Here is a 16,710-nt window from a genome sequence, read left to right on the forward strand (position 1 = left end):
CATAAGCAGGGAGGAAAGAAAAACAACTATTAAAAACCTTCCAAAATATAAAAGTCCAGGGCCAGACAGCTATACTAGTGAATTCTAGTATAGACATTCAAAGAAGATTTTATTCCTCTCCTACTCAAAGTCTTCCAAAAAATTGAAAAAGAAGCCATACTTTCAAACACATTTTATGAGGCCAACATAACCCTCATACAAAGACATGGCAAGGACAACACAAAAAAAGAAAACTACAGACCAATATCTCTAATGAATACAGATGCAGAAATCCTAAACAAAATACTAGCAAACCAAATACAACAACACATTAAAAAAAATTATTCACCATGATTAAGTGGGATTCATCCCAGAATCACAAGGATGGTTCAACATACATAAAACAATTAATGTAATACACTATATCGACAAAACAAAGAACAAAAACCATATTATGCTATCAATAGATGCAGAAAAGGCATTCCATAAAATACATCATTTTATGTTTAAAACACTCAACAAAATGGGTATAGAGGAAAAATATCTCAACATAATAAAGGCCATTTATGACAGACCATTAGCTAACATCATATTAAATGGCAAAAAACTGAAAACTTTTCCTCTAAAATCAGGAACAAGTCAAGGCTTCCCACTCTCTTTACTCCTATTCAATGTAGTGATGGAAGTCTTAGCCAGAGCAATTAGACAAGAGAAAGAAATAAAAGGCATTCATATATGGAAAGAAGAAGTAACGGTTTCACTCTTTGCGGATAATATTATCCTGTATATGGAAAACCCCAAGGACTCCACAGAAAGTCTATTAGAAACAATAAAACCAATACAATAACGTTGAAGGATACAAAATTAACATACAGAAGTCTATTGCTTTCTTATACGCCAACAATAAAACTTCAGAAAATGAACTCAAAAAAATACTCCCTTTTATAGTTGCAACAACAACAAAAAATACCTGGGAATAAACATAACAAAGAATGTAAAGGACCTATATAATGAAAACTACAAAGAACTGTTAAAGGAAATCAAAAAAGACACAATGAAATGGAAAAATATTCCTTGTTCTTGAATAAGAAGAATAAATATAGTAAAAATGACCATATTACCCAAGGCAATATACAAATTTAATGCAATTTCTATTAAAATTTCAATGTCGTTTTTTAAAGAAATGGAACAAAAAATCATCAGGTTTATATGGAACCATAAAAAATCTGAATAGCCAAAGTAATCCTAAGTAAAAAAAAAAAAAATGAAATAAACCCACAGCTCTATGGACAACTGATATTTGACAAAGGAGATAAGGGCATACAATGGAGTAAAGGCAGCCTCTTTAATAAATGGTGTTGGAAAAATTGGACAGCTACCTGCAAAAAAATGAAACTAGACCACCAACTTACACCATTCACAAAAATAAACTCAAAATGGATAAAAGACTTAATGTAAGCCATGAAACCATAAGCATCTTAGAAGAAAACATAAGCAGTAAGCTCTCCGACATCTCTCACAGCAATATATTTGCTGATTTATCTCCACAGGCAAATGAAATAAAAGACAGGATAAACAAATGGGACTATATCAAACGAAAAAGCTTTTGCACAGCGAAAGACAATAGGAACAGAATAAAAAGACAAACTACACAATGGGAGAATATATTTGACAATATGTCTGATAAGGAGTTAATAACCAAAATTTATAAAGAACTTGTAAATCTCAACACCAGGAAGACAAACAATCCAATAAAAAAAAATGGGCAAAAGAAATGAATAGACACTTCTCCAAAGGGGACATACAGATGGCCAATAGGCATATGAAAAAATGCTCAACATCACTAATCATTAGAGAAAAGCAAATTAAAACCAGAATGAGATATCACCTCACACCAGTCAGAATGGCGCTCATCAACAAAACAACACAGAATAAGTGCTGGTGAGGATGTGGAGAAAAGGGAACCCTCCTGCACTGCTGGTGGGAATGCAGACTGGTGCAGCCTCTGTGGAAAACAGTATGGAGATTCCTCAAAATCTGAAAATCGAACTGCCTTTTGACCCAGCTATCCCACTTTTAGGAATATAACCTAAGAATACCATAGAACTGTTCCAAAAGGAGAAATGCACCCCCATGTTTATGGCAGCATTGTTCACAATAGCGAAGATCTGGAAACAGCCCAAGTGTCTGTCAGTGGACGAGTGGATTAAAAAGCTTTGGTACATATATACTATGGAATACTACTCAGCCATAAGAAATGATGACATCGGATTATTTACAACAACATGGATGGACCTTGATAACATTATATGGAGTAAAATAAGTAAATCAGAAAAAACTAAGAACTATATGAATCCATACATAGATGGGACATAAAATTGAGACTCAGAGACATGGACAAGAATGTGATGGTAATGGGTGGGGCAAGGAAGGAGAGAGAGGGAGTAGGGGGAAGGGAGGGGCACAAAGAAAACCAGATAGAAAGTGATGGAAGACAATTTGACTTTGGGTAAGGGGTATGCAACATAATCAAATGTCAAAATAATCTGGAGATGTTTTCTCGGAACATATGGACCCTGATTTATCAATGTCACTGCATTAAAATTAATAAAAATAAGATAAAAAATGATCTGGAGATGTTTTCTTGAAATCTATGTGCTCTAGTTGACCAATATCACCCCATTAAAATTAATTGTCTAAATAAAACTATTTAAAAAAGAGAAAAACAAGAAAAATTGTGCAGAAACAGACACATCCTAGATCCAAGGAGATCATTACCTCAGCCTTTTTATGCAAACTCTACCCAACCCTCCAAGGGGTTGGTGCCATGGTCTGGACTTGCCATTCTCTTTAAATCATTCATAGTATGTCCTATATTAATATTGTAGAGAGACAAGGAGTCAGGAAATCTGGATTGTTTTACATAAGAAATGACAATTAATATTTTTAACGTAATAACATACAGCCTGTGGTGGAATTTTGATTGTCCTAAAAGCCTCCTGAAATTGAATACTCTGAAGGCCATTTTATAACCAAAAATTTTAAACATAGAAGTGTCAGCACCAAGCAACCATATGCAGGTGCCTGTATTGGGAGGCAAAGATTACTAAACGTTGACACTTGAAGGCACCATACTCACTATATTGTCCAAGTTGTCATTTTATAGCTATGCCCACTAGACCCAGAAACAAGTTACACATAATAGGGCTGGGAGAGAACCAGGTAAATGAATACTACTGGGCAATTGTTTTAAATTATTCCTTAAATGATCTAAAAATATTAATTTTTTTCTGCAGAGAAAAACAGACTTTAATAGGCTCAAGTTATATGGTTTCAACTGACTGCTTGCAATCTTGCAATGGTTTGACTCTGTGGACACCATTTGTAGCAGGACCTCTGGGCTCTCCTGACCTCTCTCTGCTTCTTATTCTGTCCGTCTCCCTCCTCCTATGGAGCCCTGTCTGTGCTCTTGCCTCTGTCTGGAAAAGTCTTCCTTCACTGCTCCATAGCTAACTCCCACTCAGCCTTGGCATCAGGCTGCACTTTCTCAGGGAATTCTTGTCTGATCTCCCTGATCAGGTCAAAGGTGCGTACACAAACTATCAGGACACCTCGTGACCTTTCTTCATAGTTCCAGTCACAGATGTATCTTAACATTTGTTTTCTAGATTATTCTACTGTATATTCTCCCTACCTGCTGTAAACGCCAACATAGTAAAGATGGCACCTAGAACAAAATTGATGAATGAATGGAAATGAGATGTAAGAGTTACTTCCAGACTTTCCAGACTGTTAGGTTCATCAGGGCTTCTAGAGTCCTGGTTTCAGGCTGCTCAGTCTCCTATAGCCAGTGTAATACCCGCCCCCTCTCTAGACAGCATCAGTAGAATGGGTTAGAGAGAGATTAATAACAGCTGAAGAAAAAAGAGTGGTTCTTGTTCCTGGGTCAATTCCTCTGAAATGAAATCCCAGGATTGGGTAAAGAATGGAAAAAAACTAACAAAGGAGCCAAATGAACTCAGGCTACACAACCGGACCAGAGCTAAATCAGGTGGGGAGGAGAGAGAAGGGGAGTGAAGAAAGAAAGAGATAGAAAAAGACACAATGTCAAGATGTTAGACAGCATTTGGGGCCATATAGTGAGAGGATGCTGAGTGACTGTGGGGTATGAGAGAAATGAAGAGGAGAGAAATGGGGTTTTAGAAGTATATTATGGCCTGACCTGTGGTGGCGCAGTGGATAAAGCGTTGACCTGGAATGCTGAGGTCACCAGTTCAAAACCCTGGGCTTGCCTGGTCAAGGCACATATGGGAGTTGATGCTTCCTGCTCCTCCCTCCCCCTTCTCTCTCTCTTTCATTCTCTCTCCTCTCTAAAAATTAATAAAAGAAAATTTTTAAAAAAGCAAAGAATAAAAAAAAAGTATATTATGGGTTATGAACTGGATTCTTTACAATATTTTTAAAATCTTTATGTATTGATTTATGATTCCCTCCCCAATGAAGAAAGGAGAGGGAAAGAGAGACAGGAACATTGATCCATTCCAGTGTGTGCCCTCACCGGGGATCAAACCAGCAACCTCTGTACTTTGAGCTGATGCTCTAAGCAACAGAGCTACCAGGCCAGAGCCAATCTTACAATATCTTTTTATCCACATAATGTTTTATTTTTATTCAACTATAAATCAACCAGTAGAAATAAGACAACATTCAGCAACTCCAGACTGGCATTTGTTATACCAATGAAGAGTGATCAATTTAACAGACACAGACTCAGGATTTCTGATAACCCCTAATCTAGACGCCTATGCCTGAAAACGAAAACGACTCTACTTCTTTTCCCAGTACTGCTCTTTGACGGAGCCAAAGCAGGATACTGACACCTAGTAACCAATCCGAGATGAACCATGTTGGCGGTTAGTGGCTGTGCCAGCCTTTGTTGTCCGGTGGGAAACCGGGGTATAAAAACATCTAGAATATGCCTCCATGCACATTTCTGGAGTCAGGCTCATAAACACAGAGGCAATGAATCTTTTCTTTTCTTAATCTCCTTTAAAGATTTTTTTTGATGCTCTGCACTATTACTATAGGCCTGTTCTTCTTACCTAAGCTTTTTTTCCTTTAAATTCTGTGTTGCTATTCTTATATTAACAATCTGATGGCCACATCATTTACCAAAACAGCCCCCAAAATGTAGCTCAAATTTGATCAAAACATAAACCAGGGTGCGTGACCCTGTACAATTATAAAGGACAGGCAGAAGGTAAAGTCACCCTACAGCACTACCTGCTCAGGTCTCGCCTGTGAGGATGGGAACAGGGAAGAAGAGACATCTACATGCATCACTGAACTTGAGAATTCTGCTTGGGGCCCCTGGGTGATGTCTGTCTCCTGGCTTCCCCTACTTCCCAGACAGCTGCTCATAGAGCTTAGACACATAGTCGTCCCATTCTGCCTGGTAACACGTGTTGGCCACTGGGGACCCGAGCTCGTGCATTTTGTGGAAAGATGCCACCTTGAATTCATCACGGTGGTCTCCAGACCGGTTGCTGAGAATGGGCTCGTCACATTTCAGCGGCTTGCCCTGCTCGTAAACCAGTCAGACGTAGCGGTGGAGGCCTGTGCCCTTAGGAGGCCCAGAGCCCACATAATCGGAGCGGACTGTGCCACTGCTGATTGTCATTGCCCTTCATGCTGACCGCCAGGAAATGGTGCCATTTCCTATATTTAGGGTCCTTCTTGCTTGGAGCATCTGGGTCTGTCAAGACCAAGGTGTAGAGTTTACTTGAATCAAGGCCATCCCATGTAATACCGGTGGGCTGATTCTTCACCTCGGTGGGCATCAGCACTTTGTCCAGCTCATTTATCTCCGCCCCGGCATATTTGACCTGCAGTGAGTGCTAAGGCTGTTCATCCACTTCTTGCAGGCTCAAGGGCTCGGACCACTGGCTGATGTTCCCTGGCACTGCGGGCCGAGTGGTAGGACAACCGGGAAAGAGATGCGAGAGTCCTGGACTTACAATATATTTTGATAAGACTGCTAGGCTAGGTTTCTAGGATGCCATTCTCTGCAAAAAATTGTACCACTTCAGGAATTTTTCAGTTCTGTGTGCTTTATATATATATAAGCGACTCCTAGACCAAGATATAGACAGATATAATCCAAACTCAATGTGGTTATCCCTGGAAAAGGGTGTGGAACTGGAAGTCAAAAGGTAACTTTTAATTTTTATCCATAAATGTTTTTACTATTTTAAGTTCATGCCACTTACCTAATTTTTTTTAAATAACAAATATAAACATCATTTCATGCTCATGTTAATTGCAGACTAAGCAGCACTTGACTTCCTACAATTATGGTTCCAAGCAAGGCTGTTCCCAGCTCTGAGTGGGTGTCTAGGGGCTGGGCTGCAAATTCATGAGATTCGAGAGAGGGACAGAGTCTGATTTATGGTGCCACAGGTGGATTTAGACATTCAAAGGCAGCATAGCAGTCAAGATGACTTTCTGCATATGTCCCAGGGTGTCTCAACAGAGCTTGCTTAGAGGCAAACATGCAATTGCCTGCACTTGTTCATCCATATGTTTATGCATTTGCCAAGCATTTTATCTCTTGTTTTCATGCCCCAGGCCTTGTGGGGTTGCTTTGAATAGCAGTTATCCCTCTTTCTATATTTTTAAGGTGTGTTTTTATAGTATCTAGTTGTAAAAATCCACCCCAAAGCCTCTAGAGTTAGCAAAGTAATGGAAAAGGACATGCTTCTATGGAAGGATGATTGGCATTGGGATCCAGATGCTCCTCCCACGAGGCTCAACTTCCTCCAGGAGACCTCTCACTATCAGGGCCATTTCCCCAGGGCTGACATGGGGAATATCTACCTGCTTCAGGGAGCCCTAGCTTCTTCCCTCAGGCCTTTACCCTATGGCCTCAGGAGGGCATGCCTATCAGATGAGAAAATGTAACCCATAAAGCCACTATGGAGTCAAGCCCCTAGCACAGTAGCAGGGACATCGTTCAGTGACACTCCTGAGCCAATCTGATTTCACACTTCCTTCAACATCCAGAAAGATGACCTCTGAGTTTAATTATATTCAGAGAACACACTACCGTCAAGATCCTGTCATTGCCAAAACTTCTCCTCAAACTAATCAGAGGGTAAAAAAGAAGTATCCTTCAGCCTCCAAATCTCCACACTCAGATCCTGCTAACTTGCAGAGGGAAGCTTAGTCACATCATTCTAGAATGCATAGGAACCCCACGCTGGGATTGCACCAGCTCCGTCTGTTTGTTTGCATCTATATGGCCCTTTCCTCTAATTGAGAAGCAAGAGTAAGAGAGGAAGGCAGAAGAGTTTCTGATGGAAAAACATGGGCCAAATGAACAGACAGGAAGTCACTGAATTGCATTCAAAACTTTATTCTTGCCAAAGTTTCGGGGCTGCGCTAACTCTGACAGGCTGCCTTGATAAAGAAGCAAAGTGCAGAGATGAACCAGTGAGGTTCTCCATCACTGGGAAGACAGGGAGGGGCAGGGCTGGTACAATTCCAGAAGGTAGAGCAGGCAGGGAATTTGGGAGCAGAGCTGTTTTTCTGCATTTAACAGCAGCAGTCATCGTCACAGTCATCCTCACATCTTTCACAGCACGCAGGGCCTCGGGACCTCATGGGAATAATACCCAAACAGCCGCACCCAGAGCAGCAGCACCCATGGCTGCAGCACCCAGAGCTGCAGCACCCGGAGCTGCAGCACCCAGAACTCTCACAGCAGCCAGCAGATCCTGAGCTGCAGTTCTGGGGCCGCTGGACCCAGCGTCTCAGGGGACTCACCCCGAAGGTTCGGGGAGCCAGGCAGCTGTAGCTGATGGAACAGGGAGCAGAGCATGGATCAGGGACGCAGGCCTGGGTGGCCGAGCCACTTGCAGGAGCCTGAACATAGTAGGTCTGGCAGGGAGAAGGACACTGGACATAGCACGTCTGTGTCTGGCAGGGAGTTGGGCATTTCACAGAGGTTGTCTGGCATGGAGCTGGGCACTTCACATACGTCTGGCAGGGAGGTGGGCATTTCACGCAGGTCGTCTGGCATGGAGCTGGGCACTTCACATATGTCTGGCAGGGAGGTGGGCATTTCACGTAGGTCATCTGGCATGGAGCTGGGCACTTCACATACGTCTGGCAGGGAGGTGGGCATTTCACGTAGGTCATCTGGCATGGAGCTGGGCACTTCACATACGTAGGGCAGGGTGCCGGACACTTCACACAGGCTTGAGGTGGACATGGAGTTGGGCATTTCACACAGGTTTGAGGTGGGCACGGAGCCGGGCATTTCACAGAGGTAACGGTACTTTGCACATCCCCCAATCCTGAACCTTTCACACAAGATAGAGGGAACTGTACCTGCTTTTGCTGTTCACACATCTTTCTTTGGTTCTGAAAATCTGAAAAGAAAGATTTCATCAGAACAAGGAAGATTTCAAGGGGCACTTGCAGCATCCCCTTTAGATAGAGTAAGCAGTAGCCTTTTAAGAAGGTCACAGATACCCAGAAGCTGTCAACCAGTGTTAAGGCAGACTCAGCCATCCTCAGCTCTCTTACTCCTTTATCTGGCTGTGACTTGGGATAAATTACCACTTACTACTGAACCTCAGTTTTCACAATGGAAAATGAAGCACTTAAAAAGGTGATGTGTGCATTTCTACCCAACTCTGTAAGCCTCCTCTTCCCTTACTCACTTCACTGTCTCCATTGAATTCTTCTTAGGAAATTGCTGTTTCCCACTGATTTAAATGAGTTATTTTTGACTTTTTTTTTTAAATTTTTTTATTTATTTTATTTATTCATTTTAGAGAGGAGAGGGAGAGACAGAGAGAGAGGAGAGACAGAGAGAAAGAAGGGGGGAGGAGCTGGAAACATCAACTCCCATATGTGCCTTGACCAGGCAAGCCCAGGGTTTCGAACCGGCGACCTCAGCATTTCCAGGTCGACGCTTTATCCACTGCGCCACCACAGGTCAGGCTGTTTCCCACTGATTTTACCTTGCCATCAATTCATTCAAGAATGCTTTCCTTCCTTCTGCCCAGCCAGGCATACTCAGGGAAGGCAAATTCATGTCAATAGACCTCAAGCCAACAAACATGAGCCTCAAGCTGAGCCTGGCAGAGCCCAACAAAGCCAAATTTGAGTGTGTTTTCACCATTTGCTCTTTGGATCAGCTAGTATCACTTCACCTCATTAATGGACACAAGAATGGACTGTACCACTGCATTCAGAGAAAAAGGACAGTGACCTAGTTCCCTGAAAATCCCTTCTGCCGTAGGCCTAATGGCTCAGCTCATATGCCTTTATCCCACCAATCCTCCAGGCTCATTTCCTCCCTGCTACTGCCTCAGCTCCCTCCAGTGGCTTCCCTCAGCACCCAGGCCTGAGTCTCCTGTCCCACAGCTCACCATGCCAGCTTCATCAAGCTCTCTTTTGTACTGTGTCATTATCCCTAGTGCAGAGACTTACCCTCTTTGCTGACAGGAGCGAGACTGGGAGAAGCCAGTGATCTTAGAAACTGGTAGCAGGGGAGACCTTTTATAGTGCAGCAGTGAGGTACTTTAATGGCATCTGAATGAAGCACCAGTGATCATGAGGACAAGGGCTGACATTGCATTGGTAAGATTCCTCCCCAGTATGCCTGGCCATTCAGTCACAGGGCATGTCTCTGCTTGACACTGAATTTTCCTAAATACGAGATAAATGATTCCTTTTACCTTCTTCATGAAACAAGTCAGTCTTCTTTTACTAGAAGTTAGAAAAGATGCCTATGAGATCTATCCCTATGAAGCTGTTTCTAGCTCACTTGAGTCTTTAAGGACTTGTCCAAGATGCGGTTAGTGGCTCAAATTTTCACACCGAACCAAAAGCTACTCTGCATTTTCCAAGCCTAACTGGTGTGTTCTTTCTAAGGGCTTCCATGGTGGCTCCTGCTGACCTAAGTTGCTGCACATTAAGAGTTTGACTCAGTGGTCTCTGCCTCAATATGGTACCAAGGTCATCAAGAAATGGTTTGTTCTATGAACTGACAGGTCACCTCTCATGCCTATGACCTCCTCATCCTCAACTTTCTGAGCCTCTTTACCATGCCTAGATCCCCAAGAGCCCAGCACAGGGGAAATTCCAGTCAAACGAACCCTATGTGATAGCAATAATAGTAGAATCTAACATTCAGTTTAATTTTGTTTATGTGCCAAAGAGTTCATGAAACACATACACTCACAGATGGCCCTGTCACTGAGGTCTTGAAAGACTAAGGAAGTTACTCATTGTCATAAGCAAGTAAGTAGAGAAGCTAGAATTTAAATGCAGGCAGTTGGATTTCATAAGCCATGATCTTTATCACAATAATACAGTTGCTTTTTATCTCTGGACATAGTATTGTCCCTGAATTTCTGCTTCCTTTCCTTTCCTCAGTGCAGTGTATGTAGGAAGAGAGGTAGAATTAATATGTCTTGAGAACTTACTAAGTCCTAAATAATGTCCTACTGCTTTATCTCTGTTACTTCATTTGATCTTCACAATAATCCTGTCATGTAGGCTGGGTTTGCACTAATTTTACCAGAGAGGAAACTAAGATCCAAAGTCCTAATTTATTTCACCAAGGTCATCCCATTCGTAGGCAGTGGGGTATCATTCAAACCCAACCTATCTAGTCTCAAAGCCCACACTCTTCTCACCAAGGCATGCTGAATTTTCCAATATAGAAGGCTATCTTTTTCCTGTACCTAATGCTGGTTCCAAATAACCACATCCTCAAATCAGCCAGCCCAGGCCCCACCATGGCTTCAATGACCTCTTAGGTTAAAAGGTGCTTCTGCATTTGTCCATAATGGATCCCCAAATTCCCTAGGACCCATAAGCCTAAGACTCCAATATTTCCTAAATAATAATAACAATAACAACACAACACAAACTTCCATTACTTCATAGACACTTTCCACTCCAACCCAGGTCTCTCAAGATCTGTCCCTGAACAATTTGCAGGATGCAAAAAAGGTGATTCTGCCCTAGGTCTGGGAAGTTTCCTGTTTCCTACTGCCATTAGTGCTTCTAGTGGGTTTATAACACTCCTTAGCTTCCTTTGTGAAGTCCATCAATTCTTCTCCCGAGGGAATGGTGTAAGCGGGGAGGGATGGCTTTTCCACTCTAAAATAAAGTTAAATGAGGCCCCTCCTGGGATAGTCTATGATTTCAGAAGTCTGTTCTATAGGGAACTGTACCAGCCATCCATGGAGTTATTCCCACCAGTTATTCTATGCATTGATAATTATGGACACATTCACTGTATATCACCTGCCTCTAGTACAGGACCTGGGAACACTGACTAGACAAATATATAAATGGATGAATGAATAGGGATACTTTACACTAACAGTACAGCCTAGACAAACTTCCTTCCTCCATGTGTGAGAGCCCAACCTGCTATTATCCAATCTGTGTGTCTCATGCCATTTGTGAATTCTGATTGGCTCACTTCCTGTTCTGTGGAGTCAGGCTCTCACTAATGGATTTGACATCTTCAGACAGCACTAACATCCTTAGTGAGAGATGCTGTTTCCATGTGCCACCAAAACAGGTGGGTGGGTTGTACCCCACCCATTTTATAAGCTGGGAAGGCAAGACATGGCAAAGTTAGATGACTAGTACAAGTGCCAGGGTGACTCACAGCATTATCTTCAAAACTATCTTTCTCTTTGGATTCAAGTTCCTAGAACCAGAGACCTGTGAACTCATGCAATAGTAGTCCAGTAGACTCACACTGTTATAGGGACAGAGAATCATTAATTTATAGAATCAGAATCCTGGCATCTCTGAGATAGAGGGGATTAACACGAGTCATCAGTCTGGGCCCTGCCAAGAAAGACAGGTCATCTGACCTGGTGAGTTGTTCTTCTTAGGAAGATCTTCTATCTTTAAAAGTTTTCTGCAGTCTCTCTGTTTATCTCATTTCAAGACATACTACCATCTTCATAGTTAGGAACTGTATGCTAGATTATCTCTAAGGTCCTTTATAACACCAGCATCTGCAAGTCCTGTGATTGATTACATGTCTGAAGCTATGCTCTTCAGTGCATGAACCAAACTGAGATTTTAACTAAATGATACCACCGGCCCCAATCAGGAGTTCAGAGCAGGAGGTGCCCAACTTGACATGCTGCTCCCTGAGGGCAGGGCCTGGGTCTCTGCTCATCCTGGGAGCTTCCTTTGACCAGGGACTGGAGATGCTCTGAAAGAGAAAAGAAAGTAATAAAAAAAGAAAGAGAAAAAAAGAAAAGATAAGGAAAGAAAAGAAAAAAGAAAAAGAAAAGGAAGGCCCTGGCTGATTTGTTCAGTGTATAGAGCATCGGCCCGGTGTGCAGATGTTCCGGGTTCAATCCCCAGTCAGAGCACACATGAGAAGCGATCATCTGCTTCTCTTCCCCTCATTCTCCCCCTTTTCTCTCTCTTCCCCTCTCACAGCCAGTGGCTCAGTTGGTCTAAGCATCAGCCTTAGGAGCTGAGGATAGCTCAGTTGAGTCAAGCATTGGGCCCAGACAGGGATTCGGGGTAGATCTCAGTCAGGGCTCATGTGAGAAGTCTGGCTCCCTACCTCCTCTCCTCTTACTTAAAAATAAAATGAATCCTTCCCTTTTTTGTGAAAAAATAAGTGGAAGGAAGTAAAAAGCCACACATCTAGGAGCGAGAGTACACAGGAACATTATATCCAGTTTATAATGGTTGCTGTCATTTCAAAAAGTAAGAAATCTCACTTCTGTGTCTGAGACTAGAGGATAGTGCAGAGGCCCCTCCCTTAAAGCCCATGCCTGTGTGTGTCTCTGCTCTGGGTTCAGCTTTGAGACTTGCCACAGAGCCCCTGCACCATTATTTCAGGAATAATCAGGGGTTTCTTCTAGATTATCAAGACATATCCTAGAAGCACAGAATGGCTGGCTGACAAGGACCTTTACTGGCATAGGGCACAACCCTTATATTGTAACAGACCCACAAGAGTACTTGCTCAGAGCCACACAACCAGGTAGGAGCAGACTCCAGAGAGGAATTTTTAATCCCATTCAGGGCACATTCCTTTTCAACACATGGTCAATGGACAGGCTTGCTAAGAAGCGCCGTCACCTGACTGCCTCCTTGCCTCTGTCCCCACCCCCCAAACCCATCATAACTATCACAAGAAGAGCTAATAAAAATTCTCTTCCTCTGCAGAGTGGAGATTGTTTCACATATGTGGGGCAGGGTCACAAGGGACTCCTGTGTGCACATGTGAGTCATTGGAACATGAGAACCTTAGCAATACCTGGCTCAGAGTTCCCTGGACTGCATCTGAGACAAGGACATGGGTAAGATATCACCAAGGCCCTCTTGATTGCAGAATTCAGAGCATTGGAATCCAAAAATTCCTTTTTCTTCTGGAATGGCTGATTTCCTTGATCTTCTGTCATCCCTTCCCTAACCCATTTATTCTTTTATAACATACACAAGGTAACAGTCTCTCAGGTTCACCTACCATTATGTAGGGCTGTTTTGTTGCATTTGATATTACAACTACCTCCTGAAAACTTTATTTAAACTGGCTCATCTTTGCATTTCAGGATGCAGACAGATACAGGGGAATCAACGTTCCCCAATATATTCCTGCAGATAAAAACCATTGAATCATGTCTCCTCTTGGACCCCTCCCTCCCTCCCAACCATTCCATCCATCTGTCCAGTGCAAATAGCATATTCTATCCTTTATCTCAGTCCCTTCAAGACCTCCACACAAAGGGCAAATAACAACCCTATTAATTTGACCTGACCTGTGGAGGTGCAGTGGATAAGCATTGACCTGGAAACGTTGAGGTCACCGGTTCAAAACCTAGGGCTTGCCTGGTCAAGACACATATGGGAGTTGATGCTTTCTGCTCTTCTCCCTTCTCTCTCTCTCTATTCTCTCTCTAAACTGAATAACATTTAAAAACAAAAACAAAAAAAAACCCCAATCATATTAATTTATGCTCTTTCCTCTCAGAGGATATCGGTTCTCATCACACCTCTGCCAATTCCCAACTGTATAACCTTAGATAATTTGCTGAACTTTCTGAACCTCAGTTTTCTTATCTACAAAATGAAGACATTAATAGGCATATTGCAGAAAATATTTTTTGTGACAGAGACAGAGAGAGATACAGAGACAGAGACAGATGAGACAGACAGATAGGAAAGGAGAGAGATGAGAAGCATCAATCCTTTGGTGTGGCTCCTTAGTCATTCACTGATTGCTTTCTCATATTTGCCTTGACTGGGGAGCTCCAGCAGAGCAAGTGACCCCTTGCCCAAGACAGTGACCTTGTGCTCAAGCTAGCGACCATGGGGTCACATCTATGATCCCACACTCAAAACCAGTAACCACGTGCTCAAGCCAAATGAGCCCATGCTCAAGTCAGCAAACTCAGGGTTTCAAACCTTGGACCTCTGTGTCCCAGTCCAATGCTCTATCCACTGCACCATCACCTGGTCAGACTAATGACTTCTTATTTATTAATAATAAAAACCAAAGTCTTTACAATCACTTCCAAAAGGAAACAGAGACTGGACCTCAAGTCCCCACTTCTTACTTCCCTGACTTCATTTCTCACACAGTCTACCTCATCAGTCTCGCTCCTCCACACTGACCTCCTTGCAGCCCCCCTGACACTCCAGGCTCACTCCTGCTTCAGGGAACTTTGCTCTTGCTCTTTTCTCTACCCAGAACAATCTCACTTCCTTCAAGTCTTTGTTCAAATATGACCTCAGAGAGGCCAGGTGGTGACCCTGTTGAAAATGATAATGCATACCTACTAGTACATGCAGTCACTATTCTAAGCTGTTTTTCTCCATAGGGTTTATAACCATCTAACATATTACATATTTTATTCATGTATGTGTTTTTCTATTTTCTCCCATCAGAATGTAAGTTCTCTGCCATTACCGCTTGGTTCAGTGGTAGAGTGTTGGCCCGGTGTGTGGAAGTTCCAGGTTTGAGTTTTAGTAAGGACACAAAGGAGAAGTGACCATCTGCTTCTCCACTTCTTCCCCTTCTTTCTCTCTTCCCCTCTCACAGCCATGGCTCAAGTGGTTTGAACAAGTTGGCCCCATGTGCTGAGGATGGCTCCATGGCTTCTGCCTCAGGTGCTAAAATGGCTTGGTTGCAAGCAAAGGAGCAATGTCCCAGATGGGCAAAGCATCACTCCCTAGTGGGCTTGCTGGGTGGATCCCGGTTGAGGTACAACAGGAGTCTGTCTCTGCCTTCCCACCTCTCACATAATAAAAAAGTAGATGATAGATGATAGATGATAGATAGATAGATAGATAGATAGATAGATAGATAGATAGATAGATAGATAAGTAAATAAATAAAAAGAACATAAGTTCTCTCAGGTAAATACCTTCATCTCTTGTGTTTGCTGTTCTATCCACAGTGCCATACTCAAGCACTGGGAAAACTCAAAACATTTCTGTTGAGTGAGTGGGCGATATATATTTTTCTTATTAAGTTTTTGCCTTCTGTCTTTTTTTTATTAGAACAAGTTTAATGAGGAGGAAATTATCTGTTTTGTTCACATCCATATCTTTAGATCTTAAACTGCTCTTAAAGCATAGTAAATAACAAATAACTAATAAATGCCTTTTAAGCAAATATTAATGTGTGATAAGGTATATGCCTAACATGTGAGCAAGTATTAACTGTTGGTTAGTTTTGCTAGTACATCTATCCTGTTTTCAATCATATGCAATAATCACAGTTGTGTTCAGTCCTGAGCAAAAAGACTGAAGGCAGATGAACAGGGTAAGAAATAAGGCTTTTCTTTTTCTTTTTTTTTTGTGTGACAGAAACAAAGAGACAGAGAGAGAGACAGATAGGGACAGACAAGAAGGGAGAGAGATGAGAATCATCAATTCTTTGTTGCGGCACCTTAGTTGTTTATTGATTGCTTTCTCATATGTGCCTTGACCGAGGGGCCTTCAGCAGACCGAGTGACCCCTTACTCAAGCCAATGACCTTTTCATCCTTTCTGAAAAGTACTGGACCATTACCATCTCTCTCTTCTTTTCCCTTCTTTCTTCCTCAATATGCCTTTCTCTCATGCATGCATGTACATGTGCACGAATACATACACATGGCCATACATACAATGTGGTAATATGCAAAAAAGTGACTTTTTTTTAACATATAACACTATGATTTGACTTTGAATGATGGGCACATAACACAATCAACAGTTCAAATGCTATAGGGATGTTCATCTGAAACCTATGTACTCTTATTGATCAATGTCACCCCATTAAATTTAATTTCAAGATGAAAATTATATATATAAGATATATTTTTTGCTTTACTCAATAATTAAATTTAAATATCATAAAAAGAATACAAGCACAAAAAAAGAATTCTTCTTACAAATAAAAACCAAGTCATTTTATTTTAAAGGCATAAAGCCCACAAAAACAAAAACACTTCCTTTGGTCCCAGACCATAGACACCTAGGATGAGAAAATTTAGTGCTGGATATTCCCACTTATGGAAAGTTCCCTCTGGTAGACAACTCTTTTTATATATTTTATAAGATATAATTTCTTATTCATCTTCTCATGAGGAACTTCTAGAAACCCCTCTCTTAGAAAATGGATATCTAAAATGACAAAGTTCATGCTGGTGTTGGTGATGAAGTTAACAAAGAG

At 42.0% G+C, this 16,710-nt stretch overlaps 1 protein-coding gene and 1 pseudogene across 1 annotated transcript; both read right to left on the reverse strand.

Annotated features, from left to right (window-relative positions):
* Positions 1-5,180: 5,180 nt before the first annotated feature.
* LOC136392093 (phosphatidylethanolamine-binding protein 1-like) lies at positions 5,181-6,825 on the reverse strand (annotated as a pseudogene).
* A 606-nt stretch (positions 6,826-7,431) lies between these two features.
* KPLCE (KPRP N-terminal and LCE C-terminal like protein) lies at positions 7,432-9,500 on the reverse strand. Its single transcript, XM_066366120.1, has 2 exons — positions 9,481-9,500; positions 7,432-8,411 (listed from the first exon to the last, which is right to left on the reverse strand). Exon 2 carries the CDS (start codon positions 8,389-8,391, stop codon positions 7,573-7,575), a length of 819 nt encoding a protein of 272 aa, XP_066222217.1. The 5' UTR covers positions 8,392-8,411; positions 9,481-9,500; the 3' UTR covers positions 7,432-7,572.
* Positions 9,501-16,710: the final 7,210 nt, after the last annotated feature.

Source organism: Saccopteryx leptura, chromosome 2, assembly GCF_036850995.1.
Source record: "Saccopteryx leptura isolate mSacLep1 chromosome 2, mSacLep1_pri_phased_curated, whole genome shotgun sequence".
Classification (NCBI taxonomy): domain Eukaryota; kingdom Metazoa; phylum Chordata; class Mammalia; order Chiroptera; family Emballonuridae; genus Saccopteryx; species Saccopteryx leptura.

Excerpts from the sequence above, each read along its gene's own strand:
- KPLCE (XM_066366120.1), bottom strand. The coding sequence starts at position 8,391 with ATGTGTGAACAGCAAAAGCAGGTACAGTTCCCTCTATCTTGTGTGAAA.